General features: G+C 41.9%; 1 protein-coding gene across 1 annotated transcript in view; it reads right to left on the bottom strand.

The window, feature by feature from the left end:
• COL4A1 (collagen type IV alpha 1 chain) overlaps positions 1-18,787 on the bottom strand; it is a 200,916-nt gene that overhangs the window by 129,173 nt on the left and 52,956 nt on the right. Inside the window, exons 3-9 of the mRNA XM_061607562.1 lie at positions 5,018-5,107; positions 4,875-4,919; positions 3,731-3,775; positions 2,943-3,005; positions 2,797-2,850; positions 2,594-2,620; positions 330-413 (exon numbers count right to left, since the gene is read on the bottom strand). Of these exons, the coding sequence (XP_061463546.1) occupies positions 330-413; positions 2,594-2,620; positions 2,797-2,850; positions 2,943-3,005; positions 3,731-3,775; positions 4,875-4,919; positions 5,018-5,107 (408 nt within the window). The remainder of the gene's footprint in view (positions 1-329; positions 414-2,593; positions 2,621-2,796; positions 2,851-2,942; positions 3,006-3,730; positions 3,776-4,874; positions 4,920-5,017; positions 5,108-18,787) is intronic.

Raw genomic sequence — 18,787 nt, 5'->3', positions numbered from 1 at the left:
GGACCCAGGCATCTAGAGGGTTCCCTGCACCAACATAAAGCTGTCATCTTTGGAGGTTGTCCTCCGGGGATCCCTGCTTTCTGAGGTGACAACTGGGCAGAAGGAGGACCTTCTTGATTGTGATGTACTCTTCTCAGGGAGATCACGTAGCACCTCTACTGTGCCCTATAATGGATTCCATGTGGCTTTGTATGCAGAGTGCTCAGATATGCATTGTAGCTGCCTCTCCAGGTTGTTGTTTTTACAATGTATAGGCCCTCTCTTTAGCCCTCTGCTACCTCACCCATCATAACGGAGGTAAAGTTTCTTCGGTTTATAATGAGTCTTACCGGTAATCCAGGGTGACCAGGAAACCCTTTTTCACCTTTTAGTACACCACCTGGTACGAATCCAATAACTTCTCCTGGGTCTCCCTACATTACACAAATTAGGAAAGAAAGGTTATATCGATAATGTATGGACACTGTCACTGCTGGATCATGTTTTCCCCTCCTCTGTTTTGTCAATGCTGGGAATACATTCAGTAGGATCTCATCCCCAGTTCCACAGCATTCTTTTACACTCATGGTCAGAGAGATTTATGAGTAAAAACCTGTTTCAACTTGTATCATTCCAGCTTGTAGGACTGTAATGGTAAGAGAACAGTATCGAGTGTTTGCATGAGAGGAATCAAATAAACAGAGCAAAACTAGAGCAAGTTTTCTGTGGCTGTTTAGTTTGATTACTGTTTACATTGTTTGTTTTATCTATATTTTTTAAAAACAGCTTTCACCATGTGCAAAACTGTATTATAAATATTCCAGTAACGAACAAGCAAACAGATCATGCCCACAGAATTTTGTTTCCAATGATACAAACCAACTAAAAGAGATAAAAACTGAAAGCTCTAGGAATTTCTCTCTCTCCCTTCACTGCTCATGAAAAGGACAATATGGGAACTGAAAGTGCATAATAATTTTAACCCATTACATGTATTTACATTAAATTGTATCATAATTATTTCATTCTTTAAAAAAATGTGATCCATGCTCCATTACTATGTTTATTTATTAAAACGAACATATCCTTTTATTTGGTAGGCCTAAACTTTTAGTTCAGTTTGTATAACTGCCCAGGCTGTGCTGAAACTCTCTTAGGGCAAAACTGGCAGGGAGGGAAAGATTCTCTGATTGCTACAAATATTGAAATAAATTGTAAAATGTTTTTAATATTTGCTTTATCATCAAATGCTTTTGTTCAGAAAAGTTATGCATGCCTTGGATATTACTTTAAACATTTTCTGTTTATACTCGTAAAACATTCTGCTTACTTTCTCTTTCAGAGCCATTGCACGCTTAATGTAGCAGTCCATGTAACACCAGAGATAGATAACATGGTGCCGCCTCCATATATTATGGAACTTCCATCAGCCCCAGCCAGTGTTGCTAATAGTCAGGTATGATAGGAGTTTAAGTCCAACAACATCTGGAGGGCACCACATTGACTATCCCAGATGTAACTGAAGTTTCACTACTGGAAAACATCAGAATGAAAGAGAGATGCACATCTCCAGACTCCTTTCCACTTTTAAGAGTTCATAGCAGCAAACACTAGTGTACTCAGGCTGTTGTATAAAGTGGCTCTCCATTTCTCTACCTAAAAGACTGCAAATTATCCATCATATCTAATTCTGTACTAATGTCTATGCTGAGTGGACTGATCCACAACATATCACAATTATCTTTACATAAGAATTACACATTTTACTGTCATAGTAGGATAGCAGCTTTTTTAGGACCAAGTAAATTAACACAAACTATTTGAGTTCTCTAGAATTCTTCTTCAGGCTTGATGTTAAGCAAGTCAAAGCAAGGAAGAGGTGAAAAAGATTGACAAGTCTGTAGTTTGTAAGTGTGATGATGAAGCACGGGAGGTGTTCTGCAGTCTTAGTTAAATTAAACTGTGGTAAGTGCAAAACAGAATTCAGATTGCACCAAAGGCTACTGGGACAAAGCAATAAGAAAGAACTTCATCTCTTAGCCTAGGGAGCCCAGATGTGGGTGTTTTTCAACATGGGCTGATCTGGTGCTTTTTCATTCCTCTTTGGGCCAAACTACACATTACATTATTCACTTTTCTTTCTCCTTTTCATTTTCTTTAAATGCTTAACTGGCCACTTTTATTTCGAAGGAAAAGCAACTGAGCAGGGCTCCAAAATAAAACATGATTCCAATCTGGATGGAAGCTCCTCACCAGTTTCCTGCCCCATGCTATTTTTTTTTATCATTTGACATAAAACTCCCCTTACTGCCATATGTCCTAAAGTTGCTGTTTGCAGTAAACAGCAGATGGGGATTTGGGGTAGAAAACTGGCATGGGGTCCTAATTCAAATAGGAAATATGCTTTGGATTGGGGCTCTGCACAGCTGTTTTTCTTTCAGAATAAAAATGTGTTTAAATACACTTTTAAAGAACACATGAACTTGCTGCAGCTTCCATTTTTTTCTAATGATGAACACAGCTCCTTGCAATTTTGTAATTTTTCTGTACTTAAGTCAGTGGCATATTATTATAAACAATAAATAACTTGTTTGTTTTTAATTGTAAAATATACCTTTATTCCTGGAAGTCCTGGAGGGCCCTAGAAAAGAAACATCATATTTTCAAGAAATTAAGACATCAACAAGACATTTTAAGCATCATTTTAAAAGCATATTTGAAATCGCAGTAAAAGACTGAATTCTCAATGTAAATATTTGTTTACCTGTAATGCTTATCTTGTACTGATTTTGTCTTAAAATGTTTAAAAATGCTTACTAGATTTCCAGGCAATCCAGGAAAACCTGGGGGACCAAGGGGACCTCTTTCGCCCTAATGGAACAGAGAAAATGATTTCACTTCTTATATGAACAATATTTATTTCAACAATATTTCAAGAAAACATTTGTTTCCATTTTTTTCACCTTTGTTCCATTGCATCCTGGGATACCAGGAGGACCTGGTGCACCATCTCCTCCAGGGATGCCCTGAGATTAGGAAAGAGGACACAAAACCTGCCAATTTAATTATTGATGGACATCATTGTTGAAATCATGATGTTTTTAAATTAAGGGCTAATCCACACGACGATTTAGTGTGTGCCTGGTGCTACTTGCATTCCCTTGTAATTTGCATGGTTTGCATTACGTTGCAGGCAGGGAGAAGCAATAATGTATTTTCCCCCCTTTAAATCCGTATTAACCCAATCCAATTATAATGTGAAAAGGAAAGGAAAAGCCGTCTCAGCTTAGCAGTGCTCCCCCTTATAGTGCTTTGCTTTGATGTTTTTTTAGTGGGCAGGCTCTCTTTTAATGCCCCATCGCCTGCTCCCTCTCTTTCTGTAGCCTGCAAACACTGCCGCAGCTGCTGCCTACTTTGCCTTTTCACTCACTCACTCCCCCTGTCTGTCTAGGCTGGGACAATGGAGAAGGGAGGGTCTCTCAGTTTCATTTTTTCTTGTCGTTTTCACACCGAGGCACTCTCCCAGCTTCAGCCTTGAACCGGAAGGAGTAAACGTGTAAAATTATAGGGCAGGGCCACAAGGAAACAACAACACTGACCCTTCACAGAGGAATGCCTACTAGTGTGAATCGAAAACAGTGGATTTGAAGCTACCAAGTGTGGACCTTGCAAATCTATCACGATGGTAAAAGCAGCATCTTTAGTACGAAGGTATGCTCCCGTGTGGATAAGCCCCAAGTGTCATACGTACAGGAAGGCCAGGATTTCCTGGGTAGCCTGCTGGACCTGGTGGGCCCTGGAAATAATAACATTATAAAGTTAATTAATAACTGTAATTCAGAATCAAATGTAAGTATAGATTTCAGGCTCTGTTTAGTGACCTGTACTAACAACAAGAAAATTCAGGAGACATTTCTCTTAAACATTCATGTGAATGACAGATATGAGGGAGCACTATAGCTTGAACCTAGAATTTCTATGGAATTCTGCTTATAGGAAGGTGGTTTTCACTTCCTCTTTCCCCCTGCAGCCCGAAAAACTGCTCTAGAGGGTTCAGGCCTGAACATCAGGAAAAACTTCCTAACTGTTAGAGTGATATGACAATGGAACCAATTACCTAGGGAGGTAATGGGCTCTCCAACACTGGAGGCATTCAAGAGGCAGCTGGACAGCCACCAGTCGGGTATATTTTAAGTTGGTTTCCTACACTGAGCAGGGGGTTTGACTCAGTGGCCTAATAGGTCCCTTCCAACTCTACTATTCTATGAGAGTACCTCTAGAAATGTGTGGAAGCTTGGGGCTGCAGAGGGAATTGATAAAAAAATCACCTCCCTCTAATAGGAGCCTCCTTTGGATCAAAGTCCCTTTGCTGAATGGAAGGAGCCCTTCTTTTTGTGGAAGAAGAACTCAGGATCCAACCTTATCATTCCAAGCAATATTAAAATCCTATGAAACATCCTATGTTATTTATAGCAGTATAAAGCCCCATCCTCCTTTACATGTTTGGATTGGACTTCTAATTAACTTTTAAATGTTTCTTGCACACCAGCACCCAGTAAAGTTTAAGTGGGGGTGACTATTTCACTGTCATTCTCAGAACACAGTCTCAATGACTGCTCTTAATAGACTTGGCAGCACCCGAATAAGGCTACAATCCAGTACACATTTACCTGTGAGTATGTCCCATTGAACCCAATGGATCTTACATCTGAGTAGACATGTATTGGATTGCAGCCTAAGTTGGTCAAATTTTAGACTGTAAACTACTTGGGGCAGGGACTTGCCCTCTTCTACTCTCTAACATGATTATTATCTACATCATCATCTATGTCTATATTGTTTAATACCAAAAGAGCCACTCTTTAAAAGGTCAAAACAATTTTAAGCAAACTCACTCTTGTTCCTTTTGTTCCTGGTAGTCCTGGTTCTCCAGTATCACCCTATTTTTAAAAGGTGAGAAAAGAAAGTGTTTTTCAATTTAGCATGGCTTGAAGTGAAACTCTTCAGGTTAACTTTTTGCATACAGAATGACTCTTACCTTCAGTCCTGGGGAACCTGGGGGCCCTTCAGGTCCTTGTATTCCAGGAAACCCAACCAAACCTTGTAAACCCGACAAGCCTCTTTCACCCTGAGAAAATCAAGAAAACAGCCTATTTAGCAAAATACAAAGTAATAAAAATATTGGCACCAACTGGAATTTTCCTCTTTATGCAAATCGCAGCTAGGAAGCAGTTTTCAGTGGGTTCATGGAGGGGGAAGGATTAAGTTTCTGAGCCTGATTGTCTCCCATCCCCCCCAACTGACTGCTATTTGCATTTCTAAAACTTTTTGGGGCCGCTGAAAGTGATACTTTTAACCCTTAGTCCCATATGCTTGGGATCTCTTCAATTCGTGCAGCTGGAAATGGATTCCTATAACAGGAAGCTGAAAATGGTTTGATGTGACGAAGCCAAATCACACAGACACAAACCACTATCAGCACAGAACCCTTTGGGGGGGGGGGAAGATTGTGTTTAATTCAAATTTGATTATGTCTTCAAACTCAAATGCAATATTTTACTATCTGCAGAGAATTAATTCCATTTGAGATAGCGACTAGCAACTTTGAACCAAATATTATTTCTAAAAATGACTGGAAAGGATCCAGACATCTCCTTCCACAAAAAAAACAGAAAGGGGGGTGGAAACATTTTTTTCTGTCAATTCCTCCTTCCTCCTGCAGCTCTCAGTACCACAATGTACTGTTCTGGAGGGTCCCCCAATTCTCCAGAGGAGAATGTTGGGATGTACAGGGTACTGCAAGGCAAGGAAAGATCTGCAAGCATTGCCTTCTCCCTCCCACCAATGGAAGTGTCTAGTCAGGGCCAGCTCCAGGCATGCAGGGGCCCTGGCCCCCTGGTGTGTGTGTGTTTGCGAGCGCACAGGCCCCCTCACGTGCAGCCCCCCTACCTATCTAGTCTTTACCATTGCCCTTAATGAAGATGGCGGCCGCGGTTTCCCTAAGGGGAATGAGGCCTTCACCGCCATCTTTGTTGATGGCACACGTGCATGCTACGCGCGCACATCTCTGCCATCAACTAAGATGGCGGCAGCGGCTTCAGTACCTTAGGGAAGCTGTGGCTGCCATCTTAATTAAGGGCAATGCTAAAAAGCCAGCTGACAGGTAAGTGGGGGGCATGGGGGGCACGGATCATGGAAGGGGAGCAGAGGGCCCCTCAGGGGCTCCTGTAGCTCCAGGGCCCTCGGGCCAGTGCCCAACCTGGCCGCCCTTTAGAACCGGCCCTGTGTCTAGTTAAGGAAGTTTGCTCCTCCCAAGTCTGGATCCAACCCATTATTAGATGCTCTAAAAGGATCAAAGGATATAAAAACTGTGCTCTTGGTTTATAGGAGAACTCCAGCACTTATTGTGAAGGAAGCAATATCTTGCTATACTGGGAGAAGCTGACTTCTAAGTACTCTCTAATACCTGAACATTCCCTGCACCAGTGGTGGAGACTGCTGAGGCAGAGATGTCAAGGGTGGGAATGACATAACCCTGTCCAAGAAATGAGCACCTGAAGCAAACAACTGAAGGAAACACCTGAGCAACAAAATTGCTCTGTTAAAGTGTGGATGAGACATGGTCAACTGAGAGCAAAATTATATCTTATATTTAAGGGAATGTTATGAGGGAATTCTCTATGGGAATGAATGACACACACAAACATGTTAAATAATACTATTAATAATGCCATTGAGACTTTTGTTCTTTAATAACACTCAATCTGAATGCATGTATTGTTTATCTGTGACACATGCTGCAATCCCATTCTTTCAAATATGAATATCAATACCAATATATTAGGCCCAAGTTAGCAATCAATGATTTTAAATTTGACATGAGAACACTACATGACAAGCCACCTTTCACTTAGCATTGCAAGAGACTTGGTAATACCTGCCTATGCTTAGCTAGAGCATCTAGGAACATCTGATGGAAGATGTTCTAAACTGCAAACGAAAACCGCAGCCCCTAGTAACACATAGCAACTCACAGTTGCTACTCTTCTAATAGAGGGAGGGATTTTCCAAAATGTTCTATATAAGAATGCTTGAATTAGCTTTGGCTTCAATATAATATTTTATGTTATAAGCATAACATTATGAATGATGGGTAGTGTGAGAGAAATATTCATCACCTTTCTTATTTTGACCCCACTGCTATATTTTCATAATGCTCTAGTACACTAGCTAAATGGCAGCTAGATGGAACAACTATCAGGTGACTCCAGATTAGTCTACAGAATCATACTCAAAGAGTGCTTATCAATGGTTCCTTCTCAAACTAGCAGGAGATGAGTGGGGTACCACAAGGGTCAGTGCTCTTCAACATTTTTATTAACGACTTGGATGAGGAGGTGCAGGGAATACTTATCAGATTTGCAGATGATACAAAATTGGGAGGGATAGCTAATACCCTGGAAGACAGAAACAAAATTAAAAGGCACTTCATAAGATGCACTTCATAAGATGGGGGATACTTGGCTCAGCAATACTACATACAAGAAGGATCTTGGAATTGTTGAACACAAGCTGAAAATGAGCCAACAGTGTGATGTGGCTGCAAAAAAAGAAATGCTGTATTAGGCTGCATTAACAGAAGTATAGTTTCCAAATCGCATGAAGTATTAGTTCCCTTCTATTCAGCACTGGTTAGGCCTCATCTTGAGTACTGTGTCCAGTTTTGGAGACCACACTTTAAAAAGGATGCAGATAAACTGGAACAGGTTCAGAGGAGGGCAAAAAGGATGATCAAGGGACTGGAAACAAAGCCTTATGAGTAGAGATGGGGAAAACTAGGCATGTTTAGCCTTGAAAAGAGAAGACTGAGGGGAGATAGGATAGCACTCTTCAAGTACTTGAAAGGTTGTCACATAGAGGAGGGCCGGGATCCCTTCTCGATCATCCCAGAGTGCAGGACACAGAATAATGGGCTCAAGGTGCAGGAAGCCAGATTTCGACTGAACATGAAGAAGAACTTCCTAACCGTTAGAGCAGTACAACAATGGAGCCAATTGTCTAGGGAGGTGGAGGGCTGTCCAACGCTGGAAGCATTGAAGAGGCAGCTGGACAGCCACCTGTTGGGTATGTTTTATTGGATTCTTGCATTGAGCAGGGGGTTGAATTCAATGGCCTTATAGGCCTCTTCTAACTCTACTATTTGGTTATTATACAGAGTTCTTTGACCTTGGGTCCCCAGATGTTGTTGGACTACAACTTCCATCATCCTTGGCCATTGTCTAAACTGGCTGGGGTTGATGGGAGTTGTAGTCTGACAACATCTGAGGTCCCAAGGTTGAAGAACAGTGTTCTGGTAGGCTTCACACAATGAATGCATTCTACCCATTAACACAGCATTCTATTCAGTTTAAAGGGATGGTGGATAAGGAAGAATAGTATGCACTTCTAACTTCATAATTCATGTATAGATATAGTATAGGAGTGTGAGCCAGTCAAAAGTGTGAATGTATTTGAGAACATCCCTACGGAGTGATGGTGGATCTAACTTACTATAATTAGACAAAGCGTTGAGTGACACTGGTCATTCTTCTCCCTCTCTTTTTAAAAAAAGTTTCAAAACAAGGCAAACTGCTTGCAGTTTGGCTGTAGCAGGTTACAACTGAAGCCTGCCTCAAAAGTCCCTGGGGAATGACTTTGCTTCTGTTTTCATAGAATAGTAGAGTTGGAAGGGGCCCATAAGGCCATCAAGTCCAACCCCCTGCTCAATGCAGGAATCCAAATCAAAGCATTCCCAACAGATGGCTGTCCTAGATCACAGATCATAGAATAGTAGAGTTAGAAGGGGCCCATAAGGCCATCAAGTCCAACCCCCTGCTCAATGCAGGAATCCAAATCAAAGCATTCCCAACAGATGGCTGTCCTAGATCACAGATCATAGAATAGTAGAGTTAGAAGGGGCCTATAAGGCCATCAAGTCCAACCCCCTGCTCAATGCAGGAATCCAAATCAAAGCATTCCCAACAGATGGCTGTCCTAGATCACAGATCATAGAATAGTAGAGTTAGAAGGGGCCTATAAGGCCATCAAGTCCAACCCCCTGCTCAATGCAGGAATCCAAATCAAAGCATTCCCAACAGATGGCTGTCCTAGATCACAGATCATAGAATAGTAGAGTTAGAAGGGGCCTATAAGGCCATCAAGTCCAACCCCCTGCTCAATGCAGGAATCCAAATCAAAGCATTCCCAACAGATGGCTGTCCTAGATCACAGATCATAGAATAGTAGAGTTAGAAGGGGCCTATAAGGCCATCAAGTCCAACCCCCTGCTCAATGCAGGAATCCAAATCAAAGCATTCCCGACAGATGGCTGTCCAGCTGCCTCTTGAATGCCTCCAGTGTCGGAGGGCGTGCTACCTCTCTAGGTCATTGGTTCCATTGTTGTACTGCTCTAACAGTTAGGAAGTTTTTCCTGATGTTCAGTCGAAATCTGGCTTCCTGCGGAGACCAGAACTGGATGGAGTATTCAAGATAAGGCCTAACCAGTGCTGAATAGAGGGGAACTAGTACTTCACACGATTTGGAAACTATACTTCTGTTAATGCAGCCTAATATAGCATTTGCCTTTTTTGCAGCCACATCACACTGTTGGCTCATATTCAGCTTGTGATCAACGACAATTCCAAGATCCTTCTCGCATGTTGCATTGCTGAACCAAGTATCCCCCATCTTATAACTGTGCATTTGGTTTCTTTTTCCTAAGTGTAGAACTTTGCATTTATCCCTGTTGAATTTCACTCTGTTGTTTTCAGCCCAATGCTCCAGCTTATCAAGGTCCCTTTGAATTTTGTTTCTGTCTTCCACGGTATTAACTATGCCCCACAATTTTGTATCATCTGCAAATCTGATAAGCATACTTTGTACCTCCTCATCCAAGTCGTTAATAAAAATGTTGAAGAGCACTGGGCCCAGGACTGAGCCCTGTGGTACCGCACTCGTTACTTCCGCCCAGTTTGAGAAGGAAACATTGATAAGCACTCTTTGAGTACAATTCTGGAGCCAACTGTGGATCCACCTGATAGTTGTTCCATCCAGCCCACATTTAGCTTGCTTGCTAATCAGAATATCATGGGGCACTTTGTCAAAAGCTTTGCAGAAGTCAAGATATATTATGTCCACAGCATTCCCACAGTCTACAAGGGAAGTTACCCGATCAAAAAATGAGATGAGATTAGTTTGGCAGCAATCTTCATAAATCCATGTTGGCTCCTAGTAATCACTGCATTATTTTCAAGGTGCTTGCAGACTGACTGCTTTATCATCTGCTCCAGAATTTTTCCAGGGATTGATGTTAGGCTGACTGGTCTGTAGTTCCCTGGTACCTCCTTCTTGCCCTTTTTGAAGATAGGGACAACATTAGCTCTCCAGTCATCCGGCACTTCACTGGTCCTCCATGATTTCGCAAAGATAACAGAGAGCGGTTCTGAGAGTTTTTCAGCCAGTTCCTTTAATACTCTAGGATGCAGTTTATCGGGCCCTGCCAATTTGAACTCGTTCAAAGTGATTAGGTATTCCTTGACCATTTGTCTATCAATCTCAAGCTCCAATCCTGACCCTTCTACTTCATGTTTCCTGGGAGGGTCATAGGCCCTTTCATATTTATTTATTTTTTATTTATTTATTTAATTACGCTTTTAAACCGCCCTATAGCAACGAGCTCTCAGGGCGGTGTACAGCAAGATAAAACCACATTTAAAAACGAACAAGTGTGGATTACAGCATACAATAAAACATATTTAAAAACAAAATTAGAATACAAATTAAAATAAAAATACAATTACAGTTAAATTTAAAATAAAATTAAATTTAAACTTAAAATGCCTGGGCGAAGAGGTAGGATTTTACCTGGTGCCGAAAAGATAACAAAGAAGGCGCCAGGCGTATCTCATCTGGGAGGGCATTCCATAATTCGGGGGCCGCCACTGAAAAGGCCCTAGATCTAATTGTTGTTCTCCGGGCCTCCCTATGAGTTGGGACCCGGAGAAGGGCCTTAGATGTCGAGCGCAGTGAACGGGTAGGTACATAGCGAGAGAGGCGTTCCATCCTTTCTTGGGAGAAGACTGAGCCAAAGTAGGAATTGAGCACTTCTGCCTTTTCTTTGTCATCTGTTATCATTTTGCCATCCTCACTGAGTAGCTGTGCCACCATTTCTTTTCTCTGTCTTTTACTATGGACGTACCTGAAGAAAGCTTTTTTGTTGCTTTTAGCATCCCTCGCTAGCCTCAGCTCATTCTCAGCTTTAGCCTTCCTGACACCATCCCCGCAATTCCGTGATACCTGCCTGTACTCTTCCTTTGTGCCCTGGCCTTTCCACTTCCTGTATGTGTCCTTTTTTGTTTTCAGGTCATCTCTAAGCTTTCTGTGAAGCCACATTGGCTTCTTCTGCTGTTTACCCCCTTTTTTCCTTGTTGGAATTGCTTGCCATTGTGATTTTAGAATTTCCTTTTTTAGAAACTCCCATCCATCTTGGACTCCTTCTCTCATCAGGGTCGCTTGCCATGGAACTGTACTAACAATTGTTCTGAGTTTATTAAAATCAGCTTTCCTGAAGTCCATGGTACATATATGGCTACTCTCAGCTTTTGCTTCTGTTAAAATCAAGAATTCAAGTATGGTGTGGTCACTTTCTCCCAGAGTTCCTGTAACTGCAACTTCATTCACCAAATCATCTCTGTTGGTTAGAATCAAGTCCAGGATAGCTGATCCTCTGGTTGCTTCCTCCACTTTCTGTAGGAGAAAGTTATCTCCAACACAAGTCAGACATTTCTTAGGGTATTTGGCAAAATTTGTCTCCCAACAGATATCAGGATAATTGAAGTCCCCCATATCATGCCTCCTCGAAACATTGGCATTTTGCTTTTCAAAAGTTGCATTCTTGTCTTCTCCTTGATTGGGTGGTTGGTAGTAGACTCCAAGCACCACATTCCTTTTGTTACTTGCCCCATTAATTTTAAACCAGATAATCTTGGTGGAACTGGCAAGGTCATCCTCCTGTATTTCTGTGCAGGGATATATATTTTTAACATATAGCGTTACTCCACCTCCCTTTTTATTCTTTCTGTTCTTTTTGAACAAGTTATATCTTTCAGTTGCTGTATTTCAGTCATGGGAGTCATCCCACCAAGTTTCAGTTATACCTATCAAGTCGTAATTACCTTCCTGTATTAAGAGTTCAAGTTTGTCCTGCTTGTTTCCCATGTTCTGCGCATTAGTATACAAATCTTGGTATCCCCTTTTCTGTTGATGATGTTGAAAGGGCCCACAGGGCATTGGGCCAGAAGGCTTGTTCAGATGACCTGCCTAGGTACATTGTAATAAGGTTTGAGCATTATCACATAAAAGATGCCATTTTTAAAGTGCTGAGAAATTTTAAGGAGCTTAAATATGGAGAAGCGACTATAGAATTTTTCAGAACATTTGCCCTGAGACTCTCAAGCAAGGACAAGCTTTTCGGCTATACACTGTCACACTTAAAGAAGCAGGGTTCTCCTATAGACGGGGGTTCCCCTTTAAGTTGGTAGTCCAGCACAAAGGAACAGTTCTAACTGCTTCTGATGAGCTGCAAACTGAACAATTGCTTAAAGATCTCGGTGTATACGTGCCTGAATCAAGTGCTGGGAATGGAGATGACAGTGAGTCTGGACGGAGTTGGCAGACACAGAGAAGAAGGAGGAGGAAATGCAAGAATGGATGTAACAGATTACCTACTAATGTTGTTTCTAACCATTTAAAATCCTCACACTGGAAATCTTACTTTTTCAGTTATTGAGTGCTCTGCCTTCAATGTGGCAATCAGTGCAACTCCAAAATGTTCCACGGTCAGAGAGGGGTAAGTGAGAGATCTGAAGACCCCATTGACTTCCATAGATTCTAGGGACGCTAGTTAATTTCCATCAATGACTCGTGATGCCCAGCTGCCTAGGAGGCATCAACTTGCTAGGACTAGTTGGCCTGTTCCCTGTTAGGTCCAATGTTTGTTTCAGTTTGCTGTTAACAGTGTAGAGTGAAACTTGGATTCTTGTTCTGCAACTTTCAAAGGCACTTCTGGAATGGCAGAGTCATGACATGCCAAATGAACTCCAAATGCTTACTCTCTATCTGAATGGCCTTGGATTAGTGGTAAAGTGAGCCAGGTTTGAGACTCTTCTAAAGAGAGAACAACCAGGAATCATTCTCTTACAAGAAACTCATCAGCGTTGCAGTTCTAAAGCCAGGCTGCTAAAGAGATCATGGATAGCAGTTCTATGCCCCAGGTATCTCTAAGGCCAGGGGTGTTACCATTTTAATTGCCAGATCATGCCTCATGGTGGTTACAGACATGCTTGTGGACCCGGCAGGAAGATATCTGTTTGCTAAAGGCTCTATAGGCCAGATCTCACTTATGCTGGTTAATCACTGGCCTAATCCAGCAGGGTCTTCTTATGTTCTTAAGAGTTTGGATTTCTGTCTGCTAGCTCTGTGTATATATGGATCGATTTTATCATTTGTTTTATTGCCTGTCTCCCCACCTGTTTGCTGGATTTCCATTCAAGACCTGGTTGCAGGACACACGCTTCCTGTTTCCCACTCTGAGGCTGCTTAAGACCCAGCATCATGACACCTACACAGATGGTCCCCCACATTCATACAAGCGTGCACTCCATGCTATTATGAAGTTTGGTTTCATGCTATTATAAAATGTGCTAAATTGGAAAACTTCTTGATTTGAAAAAAAGCAGAGCTCAATAAAAAGTATCATAGTCCATTTTATATATGCATATTTATCTTAGTGAAACTGCACCTCTGTGTTTCACCACAAGGGGGAGTACTCAGAACAGCCTTCAAAATCTTAATTATGCTGATTCAGTTTTCCCTTAACTGAACCTGCCATTTACAGGATTATGCTATGTGTTGCTTAAATAAATCTATTAAGTAAAAGATAGTTATTCACATTCTGCCAAGAATATATTATTGTACAATATTCATTTTTGCATCACTTTACTTTGGGATACATCAAACTTTTACGGATTTTAAAAAATAGTTTTATATGCCCATAAATTGTGGAATGTTCTCCCTTCAGAGGTGTGTCTAGCCTTGTCATAGTATACATCCAACATCAGGTCTCACCTCTGCCTGTGCATTGGAGGGCTGCTGCAAGTTATGTCAGCACAGCTTTGCAACAGGGATATCACTGTGAACTACACTACCAAGTTGTTGAAATGCTACTCTCTTATCCCATCCTGCAATGGAGGAACAAAAGCAATGGACAGTATGCTGATGACACGCAGCTCTACTTCTCCTGTTCATCTTTTTCAGGTGAGGCTGTCAAGGTGCTGAACCGATGCTTGGCTGCGATTATGGACTGGATGAGAGCGAATAAATTGAGGTTCAATCCAGACAAGACTGAGATGCTGTTAGTAGGTGGTTCTCCTGACCAGATGGTGGATGCTTATCCTGTTCTGGATGGGGTTACACTCCCCCTGAAGGAGCAGGTCCGTAGTTTGGGAGTTCTTTTAGAACCATCCCTGTCACTTGAGGCACAGGTAGCCTCGGTGGCACAGAGTGCTTTCTACCAACTTCGGCTGGTGGCCCAACTATGCCCCTATCTGGACAGGGACAACCTTGCGTCAGTTGTCCATGCACTGGTAACCTCTAAATTAGACTACTGCAATGCACTCTATGTGGGGCTGCCTTTGAAGACGGTTCGGAAGCTACAGCTCGTGCAAAATACAGCAGCCAGACTGTTAACAGGGCCTAGGCGGTCCGATCATATAACACCGACTCTGGCCCACTTGCACTGGCTGCCTATATGTTTCCGAGCTCGATTCAAGGTGCTGGTTTTAACTTATAAAGCCCTACACAGCCTGGGACCGCAATACTTGATGGAACGCCTCTCCCGATACGAACCTACCCGTACACTGCGCTCGACATCAAAGGCCCTCCTCCAGGTGCCTACTCAGAGAGAAGCCCGGAAGGTGTCAACAAGAAAAAGGGCCTTCTCAGTGGTGCCCCCCGAACTGTGGAATACTCTTCCTGATGAGGTACGCCTGGTGCCAACATTATTATCTTTTAGGCGCCAGGTAAAAACCTTCCTCTTTTCCCAGGCATTTTAATAGTTAATTTTTTAATATTTTAATATTTAACATTGTAGCACTTCTGACATCTTGACATCGTCACATCCTAATAATTTTAAATAATTCAATTTTAACACTTAGTACTGTGTACTTGGTTTTTAGTTATTTTATGTTTAATTATGTTTCGATTCTTTGGTATAATGAACTCATTTTAAGTTGTTTAACATATGGTTTTAATTGTATATTGATTGTTTGTCTGTTGTGAACCGCCCAGAGAGCTTCGGCTATGGGGCGGTATATAAGTTTAATAAATAAATAAATAAATAAATAAATAAATGGACAACACTGATGATATTCAGGGTAAACTACATTGCAGGGCTGTCTTAAGCCACTTTTTCCCCAACAACACCCCTTTCAATTAGCACTAGCAGGGTTTTTTTGTTTCACACTAAATAAGAACTGAGTTACAAAAAGCAGAAAACTTTGGGGGGGTGAACCAGGAGGTGAGCCATCCAGACACTATATCTTTTTACCTCTGTGTCTCTCTGCCTCCCTCTTGCTTTCCCAGTCATTCCATTCTGCCTCCAATCTGTTTTTTTCTCCGCCCTCCAATACTCGATCAACATTCCATACTACGGTTGCCAGGTGTCCGGTTTTTGCCCGGAAACTCTGGATTTTGGGGGTGCTCTCCGGGTGAGTCACCTTAATCTCCGAACTCTCAGCTTTCATTTTTTTTTTAAAAAAAAAACAAGTTTCTAGGTGGTCTGGTTTCCGAGATATACACCAAAACATCAGCTGCTGGCCCCCCCCGGCAACTTCAGTTAATTGAGCTTGTAGCTGGGTGCTCTAACCCTGTCCTTTCAGGTTTGTAGCCAATAAGTGAAGTCAGGGTTGTGATTAACAAGGGATTTATTGATCTCCAGGCAGTAGCTAGACCCCATTGCAAGGCCAGAAAACTGTTGTTTTTTCCTGCTTTTCTGAAAATCTCATAAATTGAGTAAGTATATAGCTTTCAGTTTTTCTCTCTCTTGTGTGCAGGAGTTAAGCTAGTTTAAATTTTCCTGGGCTGTTGAAGAGGGCAGAGTTTTGAACACTTTCCCAATATGAAGCTTTAATCCAGTACTTGCTTTTCTGGGAGTAAAGCTGCAGTGCTAATCCCATATACCCAGCGTAAACCCCATTGAATTCAATAGTTCAATAAGACATGGTTAGATTGTGCCATAAATTGATGGGACTTTTGAGTGAACATAGCAAAGAATTGTGTTTGTGCTGTATAACTTTCTCTCCCCCTCCAATCCTATTTTAAAGCAATTAGATAGGGCTTACTTAGGTATCACTGCTTTTATTATGTAGGAAACTAATACTGATTTTATTTATTTTTTAAATGTTATGCAATGACCAACTTGTTTTGACAATAAACTATTATATAGGCTGTATGTATTTTTACATCTCCAGTGTGTCTGTGTGTGTATGGAGTCTTTCCAACAACCCTGTGAGATAGGGTTGCCGCTGAAAACCAAGGCAGCTCACAATAAGAAATAAATCCCTTTAAAACCCAATAACCATAAAAACAAGTATAAACAGTTGCAAAACAGCTTAAAGTAGCATAATTCTGTATTTTGGATTGAGTGAATAAAGTTGCTTATCACTTGAGGTTGCAGTTCTGTCCGTTTGAGTAAGCCCTACTGAATACATTGGGACTTGCTTCTGAGTAAACATGAATAGGATTGCACTATATTTTTACAGGTTGTGTAAATAATAAACATATTTGGCAGTGATGCTTATATAAATATTTCTTCATACTATGTCCCGATAAGTATCTGATTTCACGCTATGGTTGTACATTATTACTTCCTTTACATTTTCAGTGTGCCCTTCTTCCTTGGGGTGTTCATAGTTCCCCTCTGTTGTTTTCATCCTGAGGGGCAGATTAGGCTGAGAGATGGTGAGTAGCCCATGCTCACCCAGTAAATGTTATAGCTCATTTCCATTAAAAAAAATTAAAATGATTTACATGCAGGCAAAGTTTATGAAGTAGATCCATATAATACATTTAAAATACATCCAACTTGCATTTAAAGCACATGACTTCCCCTAAAGAATCCTGAGAAGTGTAGTTTCCCCCTCACATTTATAGTTCCCACTACTTTTAACAAACTACAGTTCCCATGGTTTTGTGGTGATTCATGTGCTTCAAATGTGTGTTGAATGTGTTTTAAATGAATGGTGTGGATCTGCACCAGGTATGATGTGCATCCATTACTGAATTGAAAGGAACATTTTTTAAAGTTTTTTTAAAACGGGAAGGGTTGTAGCTCAGTGGTAGGGCATATGCTTTGCATGCAAATGTCCAAAATTCAATTTCTGGAAGACATTATTGCCTGGAATCCCGGAGAACCAATGCTAGTCCATGTCATCAGTACTGAGCTACATGGTATCAGATGGCCTGAGTTGTATAAGGCAGATTCCTTTGTTCCTAAAAATGGAAAGGGACCCAAGGGCCACAGTGACTCCAAAATTTATTTTATGTATTTTAATTATAACATACAGGGCCGGTTCTAAAGGGCGGCTAGGTGGGGCACTGGCCTGAGGGCCCTGGAGCTACAGGAGCCCTGAGGGGCCCTCCGTTCCCCTTCCACGATCCGCAGCATGAGCCGCGGATTGCGGGACAGGAGGAGCTTCCGAGCCGCCCGCCATCCCCCCGCTTCACCTACCTTTCTCTCTGCTGTTTTTTGCAGTGCGCGCAGGGTTGCCATCACTCAAGATGGCGGCCGAGGTTTCCCTAAGGGGCTGAAGCCTCTTCCGCCATCTTGGTTGATGGCAGCAATGCACGCGCTGTGTGCCATCAACTAAGATGGTGGCAGAGGCTTCAGCCCCTTACGGAAACCTCGACCACCATCTTGATTGATGGCAACCCTGCGTGCGCAGTACGCACAGATGCAAAAAACAGCAAAGAAAAGTAGGTGAAAGCAGGGGGGTGGCGGGCGGCTCAGAAGCTCCTGTCCTGTGATCCGTGGCATGCCTCCTGCCGCGGATAGTGGAAGGGGAGCAGAGCGGCCCGGGGCAAGCTGATGCCAAGGGCCCTGGCATGCCTGGAGCTGGCCCTGATAACATATATATACCACTTTATTGTAAAACAATCTCAAAGAGGTTTAGAGAAAGAGTTAAAACAATAACATTATTGGCAACAACAGTTAAATACAGGTATTTAAAATATTCAAAATAATAAAACCAATAATGAGTTTAAAAACAGATAAAAACATAATACCTTCTACATGCCTGGGTAGTCTTGCCTAAACAAGAATGTTTTTAGGAGGTGCCAAAAAAAGAACAATGAAGGCATTGCTAATGTCAATAGGCAGGGAGTTCCAAAGTGTAGGTGCTGCCACACTAAAGGACTGATTTCTTACAAGAGCTGAACAAGTACTATGTGGCACCGGTAACGTGGAAAGCACACCTTGAACTTGGCCTGGAAGCAAATCGACACCCAGTGCTGATTTCACCGCAGAGGTATTATCAGGTCTCACTCATGTCAGCAATCCTCCTGTCGCATTCTGTGCTAACTGCAGCCCCCAGGTTAGTTCTGCTTCAAGGGGATTTCTGTGACCCTGGCTAATTGGCTGCTAGGATTTTTTTATTTTGGTTTTTGGTTAGGAATCCTGATTGGTTGCAGGAAGTTGAGTTTTCTGCCTTATAGG

This window comes from Rhineura floridana, chromosome 2, assembly GCF_030035675.1.
Source record: "Rhineura floridana isolate rRhiFlo1 chromosome 2, rRhiFlo1.hap2, whole genome shotgun sequence".
Classification (NCBI taxonomy): Eukaryota; Metazoa; Chordata; class Lepidosauria; order Squamata; family Rhineuridae; genus Rhineura; species Rhineura floridana.
The sequence above is the reverse complement of the archived record's forward strand: the minus strand, read 5'-3'. Positions and strand labels throughout refer to the sequence as shown.